This window comes from Solea solea, chromosome 7, assembly GCF_958295425.1.
Source record: "Solea solea chromosome 7, fSolSol10.1, whole genome shotgun sequence".
Classification (NCBI taxonomy): domain Eukaryota; kingdom Metazoa; phylum Chordata; class Actinopteri; order Pleuronectiformes; family Soleidae; genus Solea; species Solea solea.
Genome location: NC_081140.1, coordinates 10,007,703 through 10,032,925, shown reverse-complemented (window position 1 = coordinate 10,032,925; position 25,223 = coordinate 10,007,703). Strand labels below are relative to the sequence as shown.

General features: G+C 40.9%; 1 protein-coding gene across 7 annotated transcripts in view; it reads right to left on the bottom strand.

Annotated features, from left to right (window-relative positions):
• The window catches only part of kirrel3b (kirre like nephrin family adhesion molecule 3b), a 146,127-nt gene that overhangs the window by 23,373 nt on the left and 97,531 nt on the right, over window positions 1-25,223 (bottom strand). For all 7 annotated transcript variants that reach the window (XM_058633959.1, XM_058633963.1, XM_058633964.1 and 4 more), the window contains exons 5-7: window positions 19,297-19,454; window positions 14,666-14,816; window positions 3,248-3,353 (exon numbers count right to left, since the gene is read on the bottom strand). In XM_058633959.1, coding sequence (XP_058489942.1) covers window positions 3,248-3,353; window positions 14,666-14,816; window positions 19,297-19,454 — 415 coding nt within the window. The remainder of the gene's footprint in view (window positions 1-3,247; window positions 3,354-14,665; window positions 14,817-19,296; window positions 19,455-25,223) is intronic.

Below are 25,223 nucleotides of genomic sequence, written 5' to 3'. Positions count from 1 at the left end.
AAATACCACTCCTCCATCGAGCATTCCCTACTATCTTGGACCAGTGTCTCAGGTGCCCACAGCATCTGAAGATAGCAAAATGGTGCAGTGCACACTGGGAATGGATGGCTCTCTTGGGAGAAGAAAAGAGGCCATCTGTCTAAGAACTACTCTGTCCCTTTGCTGAATCTGATCTTGGGTAGACAGAGTGTATTAGTACTGAATAATGGCCCCACACTGCTTGACCAGCTTCCTGCTCTCCCCTGTGATATTGCTCTCTAGAGAGGAAATTTGTGGGGGTTCTCCCTAGTCGAAGCCTCTCAGGCAAGCATTATGGGCCCAAAAATCCCCAGTGAACTTCAGTGGTGCATGGGAGTGCTGACGCGCCTGTGTAAAACGGCGATATAGATCTAAATAGGAGAATATGAAATGAGAGAATTTAGAGAATTTAACCTTAAAGCTTTAGAAGTCATTTGTCTTTCTAGATGTTACGCAGTCCCATAGTGGAGTGTGTGTGAATGACAGAGCCAGACAGCAGCAGTGAGACGCTTCAACCTCCAACCCCTTTTTTTTACTCGCTAGTTTTCATAGACAAAGAAAAAAAGTCATCTCCACTGCCACTGCATCTTAGCGCTCTTTAAACCCTGGGGAAAAAGTCTGATTCGAGCATTGATCCAGTCTAATAACAATAAAGATGAACTCCCTTTGCAGGCAAACTATACGTCCCTGTCTCTGCTGCGAACCTACACAATCAAATACAAGCCTTGTTTTTCCACAATATCTCTGCCCTCTCCCTGCTTTTCTTTTCTGTTCCAAAAGGGCAGAATCCATCAAAAAGGCAACATCTCTACTTGGCCACCTGTGAGTGTGTTGTACATCCATTTTATTTCCCAGTACCATTACAAGATTCAGAGACGGCCAATTCCCTTTGCTATCGATTTCATTCAACTTATTTTTTTGCTGAGTCTTTAAAACCTCCCACACACAGAAAACCATCTCTTGACAAATCACTTCAGCATCACTTTTGGAGGGCCATGCAAGATTTTTACGGGAATAATTAATGTCCGTTTTGTTGTTCCTTTGCAATTACAGATAAGGGGAAATACTAACATATGCAATAGAGAATGTCCATTAATATAGTTTACACAGCAAATGGGTGAGAGGACAGCAGCTTTATGTGTGTTTGATTAACAGTTTTACACTCTTTTATTCCGGCGATGCATTTATTCACTTCGCTGCCATTATTTTGGCCCTAACTTGATATGTGCAGCATTGTATTTAATGTACAGCAGTATTTCCAGGGTGTATGTTTGCTGAGGGTGTTTGGCAGCATATGCTTTCGATTAAAATGGAAAATAAAAATGCAACAGTTTTTGTGTGGCTCCATTAACAACGATAAATAATTTGTCTTTTGTTTATTTGAAGGCCAGCCCCACAGTCTGGTGGAAATGTACTTTTTTTTTCCCACTGGCTGATTCTACAGCATACGACTTGCACGTGAGTGCCAGTGGTGGAGGAGGAGGAATGCACCTTGGTTTGCAAGGTGCAGTGGAACAAAAGTGTTTTGATGCTTGGGTGGTGGTCACATACAGTAAACCACAATACATTGTCACCATCCATCCGGTCATCTTTACTTCAAGGTCTTTTCCAGGGTTCTCTTGAATTGAACATTGAGGCTGCATGTAGAGGGTCTGCACCATGAATTGTCCATATCTGACAGCTGTGCTGGCAAACACAGAGAGCTCATATAAAGCCATATTTACACTGTTGAGAGCAAAGGTGCTGCAATGTGTGAAATGCCATCACAGAACACTGAAAATTCTGTGAGACACCTACACACACACACACACACACACACACATACACACACAGACAGACTCTGGTTTTGCATTCTTTGTGTGGACACTCATAGACATAATGCATTCCCTAGCCCCTTGCCTTAACCTTAACCATCACAACTAAATGCCTACCCCTAACCTAAACCTAATTCTAATCCTAACCCTAAAATTAGGTATTAATCCTCAACAGCCGATTAAAGTTTTGTGGACCACACAGCCTATACACACTCACACAAACTTGTTTTTATATATTAGTGAGGACACATCATAGATGTAATGCATCCCCTAGCCCACGGGTCTTAAACTCTAATGACCTGTGGGCCACTGACTGTCTCGTCTGGTCAGTCGGGGGCCAGTCAAGTAAAAAAAAAAAACCTTACTTTTTTTGGGAAAAGCAACAGTTGCGGTGGACGTTATGAGCTCAAAATTACATATCAATATGCTGTATTAATTCCTTTTTTAATATGTACTCTTGCCTCGTGTGAGCTTTTCTGTCTTTTATCCATTATTCTGTACAGCACTTTGGTCCACTGTGTTTGTTTTGTGCTTTACAAATAAAGTTGGATTGGATGATTTTAAAGTATAAGTGCTTGTTTTAATATGCAACAATAAAAAAAAACATATTTATGATGCAAAATTAATCAATTAATTTAAAAATAAAAACATATAGAAATGACTCGGGCCACATTAAATCGATTGGAGGGCCACATGTGGCCCCCGGGCCGCCAGTTTGAGACCCCTGCCCTAGCCCCTTACTCAAACCTTAACCATCACAAATAAGTGCCTAAACCTAACCCTTACCCAAACCCTAACCTAAAAACAAATGTCCCCGCAAGGTCAAAATGTCCTCACAAAGATAGGTTTATATGTTTGTGGGCCTCACTAAGATAAAAGCACAAGTACACACACAAACAGACACACACACATAAAAATACTATCAGGCTCCTGGGGGTGAACCTGTTTCTCTGCTATACACTGTGGAACACAACCCAATCTCAGAAAAAGCTGTAATTTTGACAACTTCATCAGAAGTCACGCACATTATATTTCCAGCTTTTCTTCCAACACACTGATGGACATTTAATGTTCAGGGGAGAGGATATGCAACAAAGCATCACATTGCTTTGCTGCAACCCACTGGAACATGAACAACTTTTCCCAAATGACTTTTTCTGAGGTGTAGTTTCATTAAATTTGTCAGTACAACAGTGTTGCATTGTTTTCCTTTTTGCTCATTTCAAAGTGTGGGCAGATATATGTGTATGGTCACATCATAGCAAGGCGTCTGGCAATTATTAATGCTATAAGAAATGAAGTGTTAAATTCGACAAAATGCACAACTATATCATCAACCAGCGTGTCTCGTCGCAGGACCTTTCATGTTGCGTTCACTCATGAGTTGTGTGTGGGCTTGTTTTTCGTGATCTTACCTGTAGAGTGTGACAGGAGGGTTGGCCTTTGCGGAGCAGTGGAATTTCACAAGGTTGCCCTCCAGAACAGGCTGAGGGTCCACTGAGAGATTGACAAGTGGGAGATCTAAATAAAAACACAACCAAAGACAACCAATTACAGAGCTGGCAGCCTCCTATAAACATTCTGGAGTGAACTTTAAGCCTGAGACAGCCGACGTGTTCATGGCATCTTCCTTGGATGAATAAGGCCTGGGAGGAAACGAAAGACTACATCTCAAACGTTGTAGTCGAGACAAACTACGTTATAAATAGCAGAGAACACATGCAACCTCGAAAGACAAAACACACCAACATGCAAAATACATTCCCACTTTAGTTCAGAGAACCTACATTTGCAAAAATGTGTGTTATTTTCTTCCTGTGACCCAAAACAGATGTGTGGTCTGGTCGTGTAGATAAAAACAAAATTGACAAAAACACTGGCTCTTAGTCACCAAGTCTCCAAAAAAACACTGCAACAGTGCTTAGAAGAGTCGTCACAATTTGTGGTAGCATTTCCTCTAGAATAATAGGCTGTTAAGACGGAATAATTTGATGCCTGTTTTAATCTTGTCGCCACCCACCTAGAGGTCTAGGCCCTGTTGTTGAATAATACTGTGGTGTATTTCACGGGTGTGGGAGAGAACATGCTATTTTTACTCTCATATATTCATGAGAAATGCTATGAGAAGAGAATCAAAGGAAAACTTGACTTGATAATGAGTTTCACTAAATGATAATTTGCAAACAGTGAATAGTCCACAATGCAATTCCCCGCAATTAAAAAAAAAAGTGAACAACCTCTGTGATACAGTACAACTGCAACAGTTTGTGGAATAACACGCATTCAGGTTATGCAGATTTGATAAACAGCTTAATTGTATCCTAATTGACAAAGGTGGGACTCTTTTTGAAGATTCATGTTCATTTCAATATAAATCATGCCCCCAATGTGAAAATAAACATCTTTTTACTCCAAGGACTCGGAGAATGAATTTCAAGTAGGTAAACCAATTATCAGGGCTTCTCCATTTTATTAAGAGATTCAAATGCAGCATTAATAATCATAAACTGGACCTGTATGTTAATGTTGAATTATGGGGATGGAGTGAAAATCCATACAAATCTACATTATGAGTTAACTGTAAGATTCTGTAAGTGATTAACATTTCCTAAAATATGTGCAAAACAGCTCTACTGTATATTCTAACAGCTATCACTGACATAGAACAGTCCTTCTTAGGGGACTGGGCCCGGGCCAATTACAGTACATTTTTATTGAATTATTTCCAGCCTTTTACTTAAGATTTATGAAATGACATATACATCAAATTAAGTTGTGATTCATTTATAAGAAAAGCCTAAAGCGTGGCTGCGTTTGTACACAAATAAAGTCAGAAACATTATATTATGCCCAATTTTACCCTTGTCACAATTTACATGATGAATTAGATCGCAGCAGTTTGGGTGACACTAATCTAGAGTGGGTCTTCTCTGCTCTTGATAATGCATACATCCCCGTCCACAACATCCTGACGGGACAGAGAAGCAGCAAATCTATCTCTCATGATTTTGCATATGGGAGGAGGGAGGGAACCAACAAAACACATCGTACAGGTCTCAGAATAAGCTGATTCATCCAAAACATCAGCAACGAGTCCCATTTAGGAAGCAAAGACTGCAAGCACACTGAACTACTAAATACTAACAACAGAGAAAGAGAGAGAGAGAGAGAGAGAGAGAGAGAGAGAGAAAGAAAATAAAAATAAATCTTTTCCGTTAAGGTTAAATGATTTTTCTTTTAGATAAATCAGTGTTCCATAATAGAATAAGATCTTTTCACTTTGTTTAGTGAAATAAATGATTGTATTTTGTAACAAGAATGAATCAGCAGCAATTGGCATGTATGCTTTATGAATCTTAGAAAATAGGGTTAGTTTTAATTGAACAAAAAAGCAGAATAGCAAAAAGTCTCGAGGAGAATGAATAACACAGACAACAGCAAACGTGTTTCTTGCCCTTTGACCTCTTCTCTCCCCTGCTGGCACAAGTTGAATGAAGCTGAAGTTTGGCTCCACCCTTAAACCAGGCTCTCTCAAAAAGAAACCACAATTCACCGGTCAATAATTGTGGTCCTTAACAGCTCTATGTCCTCCTCTCCTTCCCTCTTCCCCTTGCCACTCTTCCCTCTCTACCAACTTGTCCTCTTTGATCCAGGAAAAAAAATACATTCAGAAGCCGTCCCCTTTTATTTGCTTGCCAAGTCTAGCTGCTTGCAAACACAGGTCAACTGGGTAGCTGGATATAGCACACTTCACTCACGCTGTATTTGGAATTATCACAAATCTTTTATTTTATTGTCAATAGTTTGACATCTTTCTATAGATTTAAATGTGGCAGCAGCAGAAGAAATGCACTTGGAACATTAGCTGTGGACTGAGATAAGATAATGAAATCAGGTTTGACCAATGCTTAAAGCAACTGAAAAAAACTGTAAAGAAAATGTACAATCAAGTCGGTCAGGCTGAGGCTATGTTCATACTCTCTACCTAAACAGCTTCAAATTGACAGAGGTTTCTTAGTACCAGTGACAAACATGGAGGGCACCATGGATTGTGAACCTGTCACAGGGGACAGTATTGGTTGTTGGTTCGATGCCGGTGCAGCCATCTGTATCAAAGGTGTACAAAGTCTAACAGCTTTGTGTGCTCAATAATACTAATCTACAAACCAAGGAGTGTGTTTGGATGTGGGTGAAGAGCAGCATTAGGCATGGAGAATTCAAGAGACGCACAACGAGTGCTATAATGAAGCCAAACAGCACTGTGTATAGTTATGGACAGATATTCAGTGTGTGTTTGTGTGTGAGGAAACTGGAACTGCCTTTTACCCTGTAGCTGTGCAGATGCTCTGGGCTGGCTCAGCTGCCACAAAGCCCCTGAGACGAGGGAGGTGGGTAGTGGTGGTGGTGGGGGGGGGGTTCCAGGTGCCGTGTTCCTGCCGTCTTACATACACACACACACCCCATATTCCCATCAGGAATATGGTGTGTCATTTCCCTCCAGGAAAGTCTCCCCCCCCCAACCACCACCCCATCCCGCCAACCACTCTACCACCTTCAAATCTGCGAGCTCCACCTGTGCCAGTTTTCCCCAGGCCAGGAAAGAAAACAACATTTTGGATCCTGGAAGACCGAAGACTGCAGTGGGCCAGCTTGTCCTCCCCAGATACTGAGCAGCCAACTGTGTGTGTCCGTGTGTTTGCGTGTGTAAACTGGGTTTATGTGTGCATAAGAAAGGGCATGTGGATGTATGTGTCATAATACAACAGGAAACCTTTCCTTTGCCTCGAGCAGGAGTGTTAGCTGCCCAGTAGGTGTTTCTTTTAGTATCAAGTGGTTAATTGTGTGGACAAAATTGTGGGCAGAGAGAACCACCGGGGGCAAAAAGACAGATGTGGCAGTGGTGGAGGTGGTAGTAAAACCTAGCAAGAAGCTAAAGAGTAAAGAGAAAGGCAGACATAAAAAAGAATGAGGGAGGTGGTGTCTGCACTAATAGACACAGTAATGTAATGCACCAGCCTTTTTCACTCAAGGCATTACTTTACGATCATGCCAACCTTTATTCTGGACTCGCTGCCAAGAGACTTTCAATGACACAAATGCTAATAACTGTCAATCTGGCATCTAATTAAAGTCCTTTTCAAATGATTGAGATGTAAAAACTGACCCTCCCTTTAAGACCCAAGCTCCTCTCAGGACGAGGTGGCATCATGCAGACTATGGGTGCTTTCTAAAGTGTCATCGCTATTTTCCGACCATCGCAGATGTCATTTTCATGCTCAGAGCCCACTTAGTGGTGTGGCTGGACTAATTTTTACCACATTGCTATCATGAGGCAGCAGAAATCCATTGACTGACAAAAACCTGGTCTAAAGTCAATGGTGCGTTTGATGCACCTGCAAAGACAAGTTCACAATGCACATACACCTCTTCCTCCTCTTCTTCATCAGTTATATATGCAGATCGAAAGTCGGTGCGATTCCTTGCCCTGTGCGGTCTAATGGAGTTGTTAATTGGACAGAGGATGGTTTGACGGTGGAGGCAGAGGATCCACCTGCCAGGGACCACATACCTATTTGCGCAGAAAGGGCGGTGCTCGCTGCCAGAACTGCAGGCCCCCTACTGTGCGTAAAAGCGTACAGACACGCGGGCGCATCCTTTAGATCTCAACAGCAAGGTTACAGGATTCATATCTACTGCTTCTGTCTCTTCCTCCCTTCCAGAAGTAAACTGTCATACTGCTGATTCAGCTGAAAATCCAAATAATGAGCCGAGTTCTCAAACACTGATGCCAGTGCTATGTGTCATCTTAAATGTAAAGCATCAGTTATTTGTATTGTAGCCGCATGTGATCATGTGAGCCTGTGCAAGCCTGTCCTACCACCATCAACTTATGGCGCTCAAAACCTGACTTTATAAGATTGCTTTTTAATTTCCTAGGAACCTTTCTTTTTAGACACTGCTTTTTCTTTTGCTTGTCCACAAGAACAGGCCTATCTCTTCAGCAGAGAACCGTTCACACCATTTAAATAGCAATGCACCTGATACAGGCACACCTGGCACGAATGGGAACGACAATCAAAGCTGTGACTGGTTGAATTGATGCTACACTCACTGAGCAAACACGCCTAGGAATAATTCAGACACTAAATACAACACCTTTAAGCCTTGTGTGTAACTATAGAAATAGTTGGACACACCCTAATGGACTTCTGTCATGTTTAAATAGGGACCTTATATCAGAAGAGCAATAATGTGATGGTTAGTTCCATCTCGCCGACGACCTGCAGGCGGAGACAGCCATGGGAGCAACTGTCAAACAACTGCCAGCGAGGGCCTTGAGTGTGAAGCTGGGACTGTCACTTCTTTAACCTTTGGCCTTGTAGATATGACAGACATCTACTTAATAAAGAAGTCTATCTGCCACTATGATGTATAAATGCATGAGTTGCTCTGCAAGTGCATTTGAAGCATCATGAAACGGCACATCAATATGCAAGACTGTTAATTCCTCAGATTCGACAAGAGTGCAAAGGAGAGAGAGGGGGAGGGATGGATGATAGAGGGAAAGACTCATAGTTAGACCGATCATAGCTCCACTAAAAACTACAGGATGAATGGGTTGGGGGATGGGTTGTCTTATATTTGGACCAAGAGTTTTTGATCAGTTAGTTCAAAGTAGGAACCAGATGGTGGTTTTGGAACAATCTACCAACTCTCCATTTCTGGGGGACGGTGCCAACATAAATAGCTTTTTTCCTTTTCTTAACGCTCAATTTCCAATCTCTCCGGGTCATTGTAGACAGCTGTTCCCCAGTCAGACCAGCCGGAAATTTCAGGAGTGCTGACTACCTCTGAAGAATGGGGAAGCTGTTTGTGGACCATCCGCTTGTGGCCCATAGCCTTAGCAATATGGACAAACTGTCATATGGCTGCTGGAGTGGAATACTTCAGGGGAACGACAGATTGACTGACAACCTGTGGTTGAGCATATTGATCATGAGACATTTGTCCGTGGAACAGCAACGAATTTACTCAGTCTAATGAAGACAGATGCTCTGCTATTCTTATAGCACGGCATAAAAGTGAATCCTGGTACATCTGCAAGGGTCTCGATGTGTTCACGAGCACCAAAACTTAGGAACAGATGCTATCAGACGATAGCAGTCAAAGATCAGATTGTCAAACAAACCATATCTATGTATATATACTGTATGATCACAAGATGTATTGCATCATAATTAAAGCTTAATCCATTTCAGATGGAATACGGAGCCTCATATTGCCCCTTATCCGTGCACTGTTTCCCTTGCACTTTCACAGATTCTGTCTCTGTTGAATTTGCCATTATCTGCTTGATTAAGCAGGGAGAGCATGTCGCCGAGCCAACTACCAAAAACAAATCCTCCCCAATTGCACATCTGCATGTTCTTTATTAATTAGTCTCAACAAATGGCATTCATTTTCCCCCCGCACGGCTTCGGCTTGTTTGCAACGCAAACACACAGAAAGCCTTGGCTTTGGTCATCCTTAGCGCTTTAATATCCCACTGTGCATTTGAAAGCATGTTCCTATGTGAGGCAATGCTCTGCAATTATGCACAGAATATATTTGAGTAATGTGTTAAGCTGTGTGATAAGTGGGATTCAGTCGTACGTGGAACTGTAACATCAGAATTTTATTTCACTGCAGAGGTTTTATGCCACGGGAGGGGGTCTTAGTGATTAAAGTCCAAAGGACGGAATGCAAGTTAAGTCATACTGCTGGAGAAAACAGCATTAGGGAGTCACCACCCCACTGCTATCAAATAATTACAGCCAGCTAATGGACTGGTATGGACAACTGAAGTCAGCAGTCTATCCTGAGTCCTGAATCACCTCTGATGGCTATATACTCTTCGTTCTGGCAACATCACCAGTACATAATGTATTTGGATGCTAATTTGCCTAACCCTTGGTTAGATAACATTATATGAACTTCTGTAGAAACGGAAAAGCTGAGCTGGACATAAATCATGAGCATTAAAGCAATGATAACAAAAAAAAAAGTATATGATTGTGAAATGCATTGGATTTTAGGCTGGTTTAAGCTTTTAGAGCAATGTGCTGAGTTGTTTTGAGATTGCTGTCATTTGGATTGCTCTGAGAATTGAGCAGAGAGAGAGAGAGAGAGAAAACGAGCACATCAGTTTAGAAGTGTGTGGAATACAAAATGTTGAGTAGGTCATACATACTGAGAAGGTTTTAATTACTTTTGTTGCTATTAATATTATCTCACTAATACAGTCAATTGGATAATTCAGGGCAAGGAAAAAAAACGAGACTTTATTGTTAATTCTTAATATCGGGTTTCACACACAATGAGAAATGTAATGGCCAATACCAGCTATTGATTCTATTCAGAGAGCATAAGTGCTCAGTGGACAATAATCATGTTTTCAGGGGATACACAGCCATCTGGGGAAATTTGCTTATTTGTCATCTGTTTGATGAGAGCATCAATATCAATTTCATTTGGTGCATTCAATACATAGTTATCACATAGAGCCAGGGAAATATTTGCAAGGTATTAACCCTGAATTCAATAATCTGTCAACGTGCAATATTCTACTTCTGATTAGGGAGAACAGACATAAAACGTCGTTTGACGTCGAACACGTGATTGTAAGCACAATCGTTGCTTTTGACGAGACTGTGTGCTAAGAAAGAAATTAATAATGGACATAATTGTACAACATAATTGTTTTACTTTACACTTTAGATAACAATGACCTAAAATGGAGTACATTTTTTTTTCTATCAAAAGGATCCAATGGACTTCCAACAACCCAGTACATTATAATGCAAGTCAATTTGATCTCGGAGGAGAGGTAATGGTTTTAAATTGCAGTCTAGCTTCACCTTTTCATACAGACTAACAATATAACCGTTAATCCTGTAAACCTCCAACTTTGGGCACATTTAGCAACGCAAACCAACATAAAAGTTTTTAAAACTCACGAGAACACAACATTGAACACACTGTGAACTGTACCTTTGTTTGTTTCAAACAAATATCCAAAATTGGAAGACAAAAAACTTAAACAGTGGCTATACAATTTTTCAGAGTTTCAACATTTCTTGTTCTTCCCCTGCCACTGTAGCTCGTGGCAACAAACAGGTCATAAAGCCACGTCTAACTTTTATAAACACAGACATGCTGCAGACCCACAGAAAGGTCAGAAACTCGATTAAAAAACATTCTTATGACCACCAAACACAGTTAAAAACAACGTGTGCACAGCAACACAACACCATCATCATTATTATACAGCCCTGTATAATAATCCATGATATTTAATTATTATCATGAATTATGATCATGAAGTAAAGCATTACTAACATTTGAGGGCCTGACCTGTACATTTTAAACAGATGAAATGCAAACATGACTGCTGTTAAGTTCATGTTTATCACACATACTATGAGAAGAAATGACTGCAACATACAGTATGACAATGTTTGATGATATTCAAGTAAATAGAAGGTAGTGTATGTGTAATATTTGCTTCTGGCTGTGTACTTTTTCTCTTTGGAGCCCTTAAAAGTGCCAACAATAATGAACCAGTGTTGTTAGATCCTGACATGTGACTGCTTCTTGCTATAGAACAGCGAGAAACATCCACGTGCTGTTGTAAAGAATAGAAGGTCAAGTTTACTTCAGAAGCTGACAGGAAGCGCCTGAAGGAACCATTACATTGATAGGTAGTGTGATGTCTCTCACCTTCTCGGAGAAAGGCTCACTTAGAAACTTGTCGAGTGGGCATATAAAGACAGGGCCCTGTTTCTTGTGCTCCAAAGAGGTGATTTATGTTCTCCTGTCTCACCATTTTCTACTGCTTGACAGTTGTCTCTGACTGTGTTAGCTTCCACCTGTGTTCGTTATTGAATTATCATTGATTTATCCTCAGTAATAAATGAGGATGTAGGAAAGACATAATTAACAACTACCTCTTTGATTTGTGAGCTTCTTTGAAATCCATGAAAGGTTTGCCAACACAAAAGAATCATTAGATTGCTTTTTCCATTGTCAGCATATGCTGAACATTACAGATGGACATACTGTATTATGGTGTGGTTTGGATATTTGAATATGCCTAGTTGTTTCTCTTATCTGTCTATGAATCTGTGCAATGTTTCCAGACGTCTCCTTGCTCACTGTAGCTGAATGTGTCCAAATCCAGGCTTTGGATTCTCTGCAAATCCCATGGAGTGAATAAATAAAGAGCCAGACAGTTTTTTTGTTATTGAATGATAATATGTAATAACCACATCATAAAACTTTGGTAAAAAAATTTTTCGGTGGAAAGTAATGTATTACATTTACTCACATAACTGTAATTGAGTAGTTTTTTTGTGTACTTTTACTGAAGAATGTTTTTTTCTTAGTACTGTTCTTCACTACGTTTTAAATCACATCCGTTGCTGAGTATAAAAAAAACTGTTGGCCTGAATTAAAAAAATAAAATAGGTAAAAAAAATAAATAAATCCTGCACCGGACAGGTGAATGATGAAGACAGGTGAATGATGAAGACAAGTGAATGATGAAGACATGTGAGTGATGAGGACAGGTGAATGATGAAGACAAGTGAGTGATGAGGACAGGTGAATGATGTGGACAGGTGAATGATGAAAGGTGAATGATGAGGACAGGTGAATGATGAAAGGTGAATGATGAGGACAGGTGAATGATGAAAGGTGAATGATGAGGACAGGTGAATGATGAAAGGTGAATGATGAAATGTGAATGATGAGGACAGGTGAATTGGATTGAATTAAGGTCCCTGAGTGAACGTTTGTGACCTTTGACCCATTTTGACTGATACATTGTGTGTTTACATATTTTATTTTGTCAGCACTTTTAATTAAGTAAAGGTTTGTCGTTAATTAAAAACATTTCATGTGAGATTTGTGTCCGCATGCACAACACAAGAAAGAACTCCAACCGAAAGTAAGTAACTTTTGTTTTTTTTATTTTAATCAAGCTATTATTTTACTTTAACTTGAGTAAATTTTTTTGACCTTTACTTTTACTTGTACTTAAGTAAAAATGTTATCAAAATAGAGGTACTTTTACTTTTACAAGACTATATAAACATACACTGATGCTTGATTTGTCTTTCCATCGTCAGTAACAAGTTATCAAACTGCCCTTGTGGTTTGAGTCTGATTCCATTTGGGACCACCAGTAAATCAACAGCCGCTTCCTATCTATATTTACCAAAGCTGGACTACTGCACTGACCTCTGTGGAGTAATATCACAGGCCACATGTATGTAGACCTAATGTTTATAGTGTCTGATCCTTTAACACATGCTTTAACACATGCTATTCTCTAGTCTACAGTTTACAGGTGTTTGCCTTCACCATATTCCATTCTCAACAATTATTGTTGTAAATGAAATGTTATCACTTCACCAAGGTGTTGCAATAAAAATAGACTTGGGAAGTCAGCTTTGTGCACGTGCTTTCGAAGCAAAATGCATACAACATCATCCCAATTGAAATACATATTGACAACAACTCAAGGGCCTGTCTTTACAGTGGACATACAGTATATTGTAAGTCAAATTCGACAGCATTGGAATTAGCCAAACTGTTACAACGAGCAGAAACTCTGTGGAACTGTGCTGAACAATTCACCTGTCAACTCTGCAGGGCTGGAGGTAGGGAGGTAAGAACGATGCGTAGAAAAATCAGAGGCTGAGCCTTGTGGGAGTCGACAGTTTTGATCTCTCACTGCAAAAGTCTTTTTCAAGAGCTTTAATTGTGTAAAGACAACATTTTGGAATGCTAATTAGGAATGTGTTGCGTTCATTTCTTTTCTCGGTTAAATCATTAGAAAGGATGATGCCATGATGGTGAGAATTTATCACAGCCACATCATTATACACTGTGACAAATCAGTTAACATGTAGGCACATATCCCTCTCTGACTCCAGGGCAAAAAAGACAACAGGGACAAACTGCAAGGGTTGCAAACACTAACAACTGTTAATCATTTTTACTCCCGCGCTTGAGTTGGCCTGTTCGTGCTGTGCCCGCTCTTGCCATGCTTGCCTCTTGTGGTGTACATAATGAAAAGAATGGGGCCGTCAGTCATAATGGCTCTCTAAATAGCATTTTCTGCTTTATTAGTCATACTTAATGGTGTTGAAGGGGCTGTGAGTGATGCAAAATCCCTTTGTTCAAAGCCCTTCCCTTACTGTGAATGCGTCTTGATCGAAAAAAGATTCCCTGACAATTGAGGCAGAATGTGTTTTACACGCTGGGCTTACTTTGTCTATATTAGAGAGGAATTGTGCATGCTCTCATCAAAAAGATTGATGGCATGAGCACAGAAATAAAAGAGTTGGAGACAGTGAGCATAGTGCCACATAAAGCAGGTAGCTGGACCAAAAAAAAAATAAAAAAAAAGACAGTCCCATTCATTTTGGATGGACATCTTTGATATTTCATTAAGGCGAACAAAAAGGCAATGCATCACCACTCCATCCACCCACCAACATGGTGTGAAAGGCGAATGGAAACCAATTTTAAATATCCATCAGAGCCTAAAATGAATCCTGTGTTTAGTGTTTGTCATCTGTGCCTGTCTGACACTTTCACGCTTGTGCATTTGAGAAATACCACATATATTGAGTAATGCATGTCATGCAGAGACCCCGCCCTGTCCCATCTGCACTGATCATTAACAAAGAGAATTCAAGAAAACCAACATATCTTCAAGGAAACAGAAAAAAAAACCAGAACGAGCAATAAATACAGACACAGAGAGGAGAACGTGGTTTACTCACGTTGGATGTCAATTGTGACGCTGGTCTCCTTGCCGTTGGGAACTGCCTTGTTGGAGGCCTTACAGGTGATGTGCTGCCCTGTCTCGATGTTGGAAGGTGATAGGTAGAGCGTGCTCACGGTGCTTTCTCTTCTACCGTCCCGCAACAAAGTCTGCAAAGAGTGAGGAAGGACGGGCCGTTATGTAGATGCAAGGTCTGGATTGAATATTTTTCTGTACTGAAAGCAAAGATTTTCAAACGTTCTGATTTTGGGTAATAAACAATACTGGATTACCAAGAATTATAAACACCGCAAGATCAATAGCTGAAATCCAAGTTGGGATTCTTAGCAGAACAGAGCCCGGAACGAGCACTACGCAAGATAAGCTTTGAGGGTGAAGGTGTAAAACTGATGAAACACAACTGGAAGGAAAATAAAAGCTGCAAATTTGATAATGCACACATGCTGTCTCTTGGGAGACCAGAGGCAAACCCTCAGAGAAGTCCAATCTGATTGCAAAATTGAATGATATGAAAAATAAAGAGAAAATAGAAATATGTTTTTTGAGCCTCTCTTTTGTGTGCCTGGAGAGCTGTGCTCCAGTGCATGGCTTGTCATACTGCACAAAGGAAATCAATCTTCTTTTCAGTGCTCATCCTCTGAGTCCTATATTGTGGAAGCCATCTGGAATCGGTTGGTAGCGCTCCGTAGCTCTCACTCTCCTCAAAATGCTCAGGCAAAAGGGCTCTGGGAGTCTATGTTAACCAGTGCGGGATAGAACAAAGTCACTGACCAGAACAAATTGTGTGGTCAACTACAGAGTCAAGACGCATTTCTCTGCCATCTCTTTAAGCTCACTGTTGATATGAGTTTTTGAAGACCAGGAAACCTTGTTTTAGTAAAGAACGTCAACTATTTTCCTCACATAAAAACAGAACTATCATGTTGACCAAACTGTGCCACAGTTGATAACCTATGAATTTCTTCAAGGTTATCAACTGAAAACCTATTTCATGAAAAGAAATATGGACTAAAAGTTTATCAAGTACATCTTGAATGTAACCAACGTTAATCACTATCCATTCATCATCAGCTGAAACCAGTGGCTCAAACTGTGACTTACTGTCATTGAGTGACCCAGCGGTGATCATGTCCTCATTTCTCTATTTTAATGCAAGGGTTTTTATTAAATAAAAATATAATCTATGTGCCTTCCTTCTTGCTTAAGCATATTTACCTTCTCAAAAACAGGATTTTGACGTCACTGACTGGGGTATTAATGAGGATATTTCAGTACGGGGGAAATTGTAAATGAAGGACCTTGTTCTGAAATTCATAGCTGTGCCTGAGCCACTTCTAAAGCAGAGCACATTAGCTGTCAGGCACAGGATATGTCAATGTAATATCCTTTTTCTGACACAGTCAGGATTGTTTCCCTCATCGCTCTGGACCTGTCTGAAGTCATTAATCTTAGATAAGGCGGTTAGCTGGCTGCTGCATTAAATTCAACACCATGCCAAATTACAAACTGATAAATTTCCATATCACTGCCTGGAGGCCACGTGAAGACATGAATGGCAAAAGTAACAATATTGAGTTTTAGAAGAGGCTATTTTTTTCATGTATGTGCAAGGATGCATCGTGTGATTTCCGGGCTCAAGAGGGGAAAAGAAGCAGCACCTTTGCACTCAGCAAGGATTAGCAGGAACCATCTGTCTCAGTGTGAGCTGGGCGTCTGTCAAATACAAATACAGCAACAGCTAACTTGGCTTTTGACGGTTTCTGTTTCTGCTGAAACTAAATGTTAGTGGTTTGTCATATCAGCGCTCGATAATTAAACCTGGCTGATGTGGGTTTGTGTGCTCTGTGCACATAGCTACTTGTCAAAGATGATTTGTGAGAGAAACACTGCCACTGTGAATCACAATTGTACAATCATGACGTGCGGCACATCTTGCGAGGCTCGACACGGCTCCATTCAAATCAACAAATCAAACAGCGCTGACATGTTCTTCTTTGGTAATTCACCTTTCTCCTTGGTACACTTGATCCGACTGAACTTTCATTCATCGTAGTAATTTACTTTCTGAACCGTGACTTTCAGTAGTTTGTTTGGATGAACATAAAAAAATGGGAGCCACAAACACAGGCTGTTTGAATAAATATTTAGGATAAGTATCAGCAAATACTCAATAACAGAAAAACTCAGATCCAAATCGAGGGTCAAAAAACCTTGACATTGCTGATAATTTCAGTTTGGACCAGAAATATTTAAAAGTTTGAAGTTGGAAGCTCTGTCATGAAGTAAGGTATTCACTTTTTTGAATCATTTTGTATTTCACTCCTCACAGAGACAGACCACTTCAGCCATTCAGCTTACTTACTTACTTATTCACTTACCAGTCAGTATTACTATGTATGTGGACGTATTCTGCGCTGACAGGGTCTGAGGCTTGAGGAAGAAACATAAGATCTCTACCGACAGATTTGCTTGTCACGCTGCCCTGGACTCAGCTTCTCGTCCACCTTGCATACATTATTATAATTCACATGTGCAGTAGTGGAAACTATAAGGCCAATCATGCATTAGACATAATCGTATCCTGCTGAGCTTTCTCAAAGGTTGAAAGTAGTATGAATAAATTACTACATAAATAAATTACTCGGATTTATCATCTCTGTGCAAAATGTGTAGTGAGTTTGAGAAGTTTGCGTGTTTATACACAGCCACTGTGTAACTGTAACATTGCAAGTGGAGAGATGGTGAAACAGGGGACTGGACTATACTGTAGAGATGGACATTTGCAGTGTACAGCTATAAAAATGTGATGCATTATTATTATTATATTATAATATACACTTGTGGTTTGACAGTGCTCCATTCTGTTTTCAGCTGACGCCTCCACTGCATTATGTGTAAATTAACACCAGAGCAAACCACAACTAGCCAATGAGCAGATGGGATTTGAGAGTTTGAGGAGGAAAGAGAATGATATGCAGACAGCCTTAATCATGTCTCCACCCCCCATAATATACTAGAGTTCTGAAGCTGCCCTCACTAATGATCAGCAATGCATCAAATCAGTGACCGTCTGATATGGTAAGCCAAACACACATTATTAATAAGCAATAGATTTAATCACACTCTTCCTCTTTAATCACTGGTCCAGTTAATAGTTTTCTAAGAGGTCAGGGAGATGAAGTTTTTGAGGAAATTATCTTTGGGTCAGAGATATCATTAAACATAAGACCATCAGGAAAGCCATTTCTGTGAATCCAGCACCACATCTGCTCACATTAGTCCTCTTCATGTGCAGGATATAAGGAGACCATCAGAGCAGATGATTATGCTTACAAAATGTCCCCCTACTGCTCTTCGGACCCAAAAAAAAGAGTCATCTCCTTTTAATCAAACCCATAGCACTTTAATGGTTGGCAATAGACATAAGAGGGAAGAGGGACATACTTGGGCTCAGTGCAAGCATCCATCATCTACCAGCACAGAATGTCCTCACATCTGCTGCCGCTCTGAGAGGAAGTGGAGGCAGGAAGTGCGCTCTCCGCCCACCATTAGTAAGCGGCACCTCTAGCAATCACTTTATTCAAATCGGCCTGGTGCTGTACCCCAGTCTAATCAATGGCATTTATCTGCTCTTTGAAAACAGCCGATAATGGGATGAGGCAGCACAGGGAGTGAGGGGAAAGCAGGGGAGGTGTTACTAGTCTAAAGTGCCTCATTTATTTGCATCCTTTGTATGAATGGAAATAGAACATGACAGTGTTGATTGCATGATTAGCCTTGAGGGCTAATGTCAATCATGAGCGTGTAGTGTATATGGAGTATATCACACAATGCCAAGATGGTATGAACAGTGATCATTTCGTTTCATGAAATGAAAGCAGGAAGGTGGGATCAGTGTAGTATAATACTATACTGTAAATATACATAACAGTATAGTACCTCCTCAACGTGGGCGGAGTCATCACTGCACGACTGCAAACTGCCGTGACTTCGTTTTACACGCAACACACACAAACTAGTGACTAAATGCAACCCACTAAATCCCATCTGCATGTCTTTGGACTATGGGTGTGCAAACCAAAATAAAAAACCCAGACACATACATGCAATCCCAAGAAGAATCTCCTTGTTGACTACAAATGCCCTGTCTCTGCTACGATTGCAGAGAGAGAGCGCGTTATTTTTAATTGTGGAGCGATGCCCAATTCACTGACCTGCACAGCCCCTCTGCCAAACACGAGGTATTTTTGGTCATTGCAAACCGCAGTGTTTGTGTTTTATTTGCATATTTGGTGAATGAGAATTGATCAAGTGGTCACTTGAGACACACAGTGTAAGGAGATGAATTCTAATCACAGGTGCGAAACTGTCCTGCTTTGACCAGTCCATCCTGATTACCCAGGACGTGTGACAGGTATGCGCATGCACGAGGCAGATTTCAGGACCGAAAATTAAACCGTCACTTTTAATTATTAGGTCAAAACACCAAAAAGAAATCTACAAAGTCACTTATCATTTCACCATCTTACCACAGAGAACTGCTCTTGAGGACAAAAGCACAGTCATGTCAACCACATTCTGTCCCCAGCTGGTCTACAAACCTGGTATGACACACACCTCTATGCTTACCTTGGAGTACATGGCCCCATTAAGGACTTCTCCATTGCGGATCCAAATAATTGAGGCTGCTGGCTTGGCATTGTTAGCGTGGCATGTCAGATTAAGTGGATCACCAGCCCTCAGACTCACCACCGGCCCTCCACTGATGACTGGGTCCTCTGGGGGAACTATTGGTACAAACACATAAAAGGGAGTGTGTTAGCCATATGACAAACATATGATAATGAATGGAAGATTTCACATTCAGCAAATCAATACGGACTGTGTAATTCACTCTAAACCTAGACCATTAGTATGTATGTAATTGAGTTTTTAATCAATATGAAACATGCTGTTTGGTTGTTGAATGCAGAACGAGGGCACTCTGGTGAGGAATGCCTTCCCTATTGTTGTCTTTACACCCATCACTTTTGCGATGTTGCATTTCCTCATACTGAAAATACACAGCATGCTGACGCACAAAAGACAAGAAAAAATACATTTAATGCCCATATGTGAATGTATGATGCCAAAAAAAAAGAGGGTAAAAATCTAAGTTTACTGTACAAATGATAATATTGTGCACAGTAACAGAGCCAATTATGGTTACTTGTCAAGTGAAGGGTGCAAGTTCACAGTAAAATATAGATTTCCACAGCAACAGATGTGTGTTTTGACTTACAAAACACAATGCACAAAAAATAGCATGAATATCTAAATAACCATCGTTGTGACTTCCACGTTATACACACACACACACACACACACACACACACAGAGTCCTCATAGAAATGTATAGATCCTTCCAGCCTTTGACAAGAGACAGAAATCGTCACAACAATGCCATAGGTGCCTCAATGGCATTGATCAAAGTCCTTTACTATTTTGTGCATGGGCTGATCTGTTTTGGGTTGTTTTTTTGTTTTTGTTTTTTTTAAAGAAACTGCAGTGAATAATTGATTGACCCGAGTGCTCATTACAATGCAGATCTGGGGCAAGATGAAATCAAAGGCTGCAGGCAGCTGCCATATTTCCCTGCAAAAGCATCATAATTGGAAGGAAGGTTGTTATGGGTACGATTTATGCTGTCAGACAGCTCTGTGACGAATGAAAAGAAAGACGATTTAATTTAGGGCACTGTTTTGTATGTTTAATGACAATAGGTGTAAGGGGGCTGTTTTATGGGAGACATAAATGAGAGAGCTGTGCATATATAGCACTCTGAGTTGCGCCCTCTCCAGATAAAGTTATCTCTTTATTTAACTCCACTTTACTGTTATTTGCCATACATTTATGTTTCAAATGTTCTGTTATTACCTCTTTTTGGAATATTTATTTTTCATTGTTAGTGGCAGTGCCCGTTGTTTCAATGCTTCAGTAAAATGACCTGCCTGATGCTGCAAATATTACAGTATTACTGTTAAATTTCATTTCAGTCTCTCTGTGTTTGTACTTTTCACTCAAATGCCAATGCTGTATCAGAGTTAGTGCTAATGCAAATGAAAGACTTCACACCGATGCAGCTGCAAATTAAAACTAGCAGGGCCGGAGGGTGAGATTCCTTGTGATGCATAAGCAAACGTGTTGTCACTGCAAGTGCACAGTATTTGTTGTTCATGCTAACTACGATCAATCATCAACAGAAGTGTCAAACAAAACAAATCAATCTTTTTGTTAGCAGACGAGTTGTAAAACACATGCAAGACTGGAATGGAATGAGAATGAGCATTCACGGCGAAGCTGTTGAGATGACGAGATCTTTTACTTGATACTGTAACCCCCCCGTCTATTTTAGGGTGGAAACGTCTCATTTCTGTGCATTATGAAATCAGATTGCGGTTGTAAATGCTGGCATGCATTTAGAAACATTGCACTCCAGTTCTCGGTCACAGACGTGTTTGTCTTAGCCTTCAAGAGCTGTGGGTAATTAGCACATGGGGGTGGCATTTTTGGTCTTTTCCTGTCATGACTAATGCTGCCTTTATTACATAAAACTGTTGACTAAAAAAAAGAAAGTACAATTTGTCAACATAAGCATCATTACGACACATTTACACACACGCATAAGAAATGAATCACACCAGTGTGGGACTGGTGAAGGCAAGTTTGCAACCAGACGAGTAACTCTGACCAACCGGATCCACAATTTTGCATTGCACACTCCAGTGGTTCCTTTTGTGGATTTGAGTTTGGGACATAGTGTTTACTCTAGCATGCTCTCTTTCATCTGGTCTTCATTAACATGCAGATGGCTAGGAGAGGTAGAGGGATCTCAGGTCAGATCAGACAACACAGTTTGCTTATCTAAGACACGAGGCAACTGGTAACAAGGTCAAGAAGAGCTAAATGAGACAGGGAGCATGGGAAAAGCATTATGAGCCATGGTTCACTAAAATACATCCTTTTCGTCATTAAAGGAAATGGGAAGCTTGCTATAAGATCCAGTGTAACCGGCTGTCAGTGCTCTCTCACATACATGACTGAAACATTTATTAAATATAAGGAATTGGGCCTCCATAAAAAGACGTTTCGTGGAGAAGGCGAGAATTAGAAGTCTGACACTATGTGGCTAACAGGACTCCCTCACTTCCCCATGATCCCTTACGCCCTTAAGTGCTAAGAATTAATCAAGAAGTAGAAATTAAATGCTTTTTACTCCCCCTTTAAGGAAATATTGCTCTTTACACACATTTACATATTTAAGAGTAAATACATGCTAGAGGGTCGGACAGCTACCCGAGTAAATGCGAATTTAATCTTGCAGGCTATTTCCGTAATTCACTGTGTGACCTTTCAAAGTCTCAGATGTCTACTTTTATTCAGCCACATGTTTCTCAATGACGAAAAGGGAGGTTATAATTTTGTGCATGTTGAAAACACACAGGAGAGAGGCGGTCACTGGCAGACCAAATGTTGCACCACTACACTTTCAGGTCATATCCCTCTGGAGGCTTTCCTACGAGCGGAACACTGACAGTGAATGGTGAACAGACAAAGAGAAGAACGTCATGCCTGGCTGCCACCGCCTTGCCTCCGTACCACTGGACCTTTATGTCTTTTATTGTGCTCTCACAGTTGCAACATTGAAATAGTGTTTGCAGAAGACACTTGACAGACTGTTGCCCAGTAGACAGGCTTGAACATCATTGTCTCCACAAAACCAAGTGATGCACTTTATGCCACTTGACCCACTACTGTGAATGTGTTAACAGTTTCAGAAAGTTTCAAAAGACACCGGAACGTGAAAGGAATTTGGAGAACCACATGGCAAGGCTTGCTGTGATTTTACTCCGGCCAAATCCAGAGGTTAAGGGAGTAGAGAGGCCAAAAACAAAAAAAGGTGTTGAATGACTCAAGGACTACTATGCGAGTAGGTACATTGTATAGTACGGTTGGAACCTTGCCTGATCAGGTACTAAAAATAGTATATGGAACTATGCTAGTGGAAACACTACTTAAACCGTGCCGTACCGTGCCGTGGCGAAATGCGCCGAAAACATGTGGCAAGACAGGTCTAGATAAAAGCAGATTATTGATGCCACATCAAGGATTAAATGATTTAATGAAGCATAATACACAAAGTTATTCATCATTAATCACTGAAGAGCACATTTTAGGCTTTTTCCTTTTCATCTGAATTCTTTTACTGATCCCTCCGTTTGACTGCAGGTCTGACAGTTACACGGAGGCCAAGCCTTGAACTTGAATCAGCCATCATCATTACTGGGCTGTTTGCTAACTCGGCAATCCCTAATGGTTCTAAATTAGCTCTTTACTGCAGCCATTCCATGGATTTGGCATAGGTAGTGTGGTCAGTGGTACAGATTGATCGCTCTTCTTTAATTACAGGGCTGACTCACTGCACACCCTGCTCCACTCACTATATATTTTTTTTTCTTGGGGATAATAATGTAATCCCTTCTAACACTTTGACAAATCTGCATTCTCTCATGCAAGCATCGACGCGTGTTGTTGGCATGCATAAGCAGAGACGCTGACATTTAGATGCATTTCAGGGATTACAGGTTTTATCCAAGTCAAAGATCATGATCACCAATAAGTCACTGCCCTGAAGCCTGTGGATCATAAAGGAGCCTTTTACCTCACAGAGTCATTCTATACACACTAAACATAACATCCCCCAATCCACTTTAGTGCGTTGCGTCAGCAATTGCGCAGATTCCGGAGGTTGGACAGAAGACAGAAGTAACGGGCGTTGCTTTTTCACAATGAACATGTTGAGGGAACATCTGAGGAGAAGAAACCGTTCACAACAGATGCAGATGCTCCGCAGCTGGGACCAAATGCCTGTAGTTGGTATCACTCTGGTTCTCATCCATAAGTAAACGGTAAAACTCGCTGTGTTGTGTCTCTGGATGGTGTTGTGACGGCATTTTCCATTTTTATCTAAGTCTGGTACGTGACGTCATCTGGAGAATCTCCGCCAAAGTTGAAAACTTTCGACTCGAGCGACGCCACGACAGACGCAATGCATGCGGCCTGGCTGTCTGCTCGCGTCTCCGCATTGACCTTGTGTGTAAACACATCCTGTGTGCACACAGCATACGTGGGATGCTGACATTTGTTGAAAATGGTGGCGATATTGGCGGCCTTCAGTCTCATTAACTGGTGTTGCTGATGGTGAACCTGCTGGGTTTTCCAGGTCAAACCAATATTCAGGGAAACCTCTCCGAGGCAACAAATTAAATCCTGTGAGCACCCCAGCTTTCCAAGAACACAAGCAAAGGAAGAAAAAGTCATTTTGGAGGCAAATGAATGCGAAAGGGCTCCTGACAAGGACGCTGGAGAATGCTGGCAATGTGTATCTTCTGTAGTGCTGTGCTTCAGCGGACGTGGCCTGAAGAACAATGAGCTTCCTGACTTGCCTGTCTTCTTCTTCTTCAAAAAAAAACTTGCATTGGCCACCTGTCACCCCACTGTGACAGCTTGCGGAGTTTGTGATAGATAGATAGATAGATCAGGGAAAAAGAATAGAAAAAGCTGCATAGGTGAATACAAGAGACATGTGTGGCTCACTGGCCCAAATCACAGGAACGTCTTGGAGTGCTGTCATTCTACATCTGTTTGCAAGCCATGCACAAGACATGAGAAAGTGGAGGCGTAAAATTACTGAATGAAAATGGAAGTGAGAAGAACACACACAATCATTTGACTCTCACAAACAGAGTAACAGATGGCAAACACAAATAGAACGGCAGACAGTAAAAATGTAGGCCTCTACTCGTTAAAAAAAAAAGAAGAAGAAGAAAAAAAAAACAGCAGGGAGGAAAGTATGATTTGGAGGAAAGTAAAGAATAAACTAGGATTGTGAATGTGGGCTTGACGTGATGTGAGATACAGGAATAAAGAGGATGCAAATTAATCAAATAGCGGAAAAAAAAAAAAAAAAACAGGAAATTTGAAGGCCATGCTGTATAAAGCATGTGTGTCATGATCTACCAAATGAACAGTGCAAAATAAAATGGAGAGAATGAAGGATGAAGATGGGATGAGGATTTGGGAGATCCTGGAGCTGTCAGTGCTGGCTCACAGCGCAGTCATGTGCAGCCACAGAAGCTGCTCTTAATAGACTGGGATGGTGCTGACATCAGTGCTTGCCATCCAGCTGAATTGGGCTGTGTGTGTGTGTGTGTGTGTGTGTGTTTGTGTAAACTTGTGTGAACCAAAAAACACAGCACAGGTAGTGGCAACAATTTGGGTGATGCTCATGTTCTGTCACACATTCAATTGGCTGTTTAAACTTGGTTTTAGGTTTAGGTTAACGCTATATTAAAGGCGACATAGAATGCTTGTATCACACATATATGTTAGTTATGGAGGTCTACTTACATATATTAACTTGTTTTCATGATTAAAAACCTCCTAATCGCTGCAAACGAGCCGATCAAAATATCTCCTCACTGACGCTCTCGTCAGCCGCGCTGTTTCAGACCAAA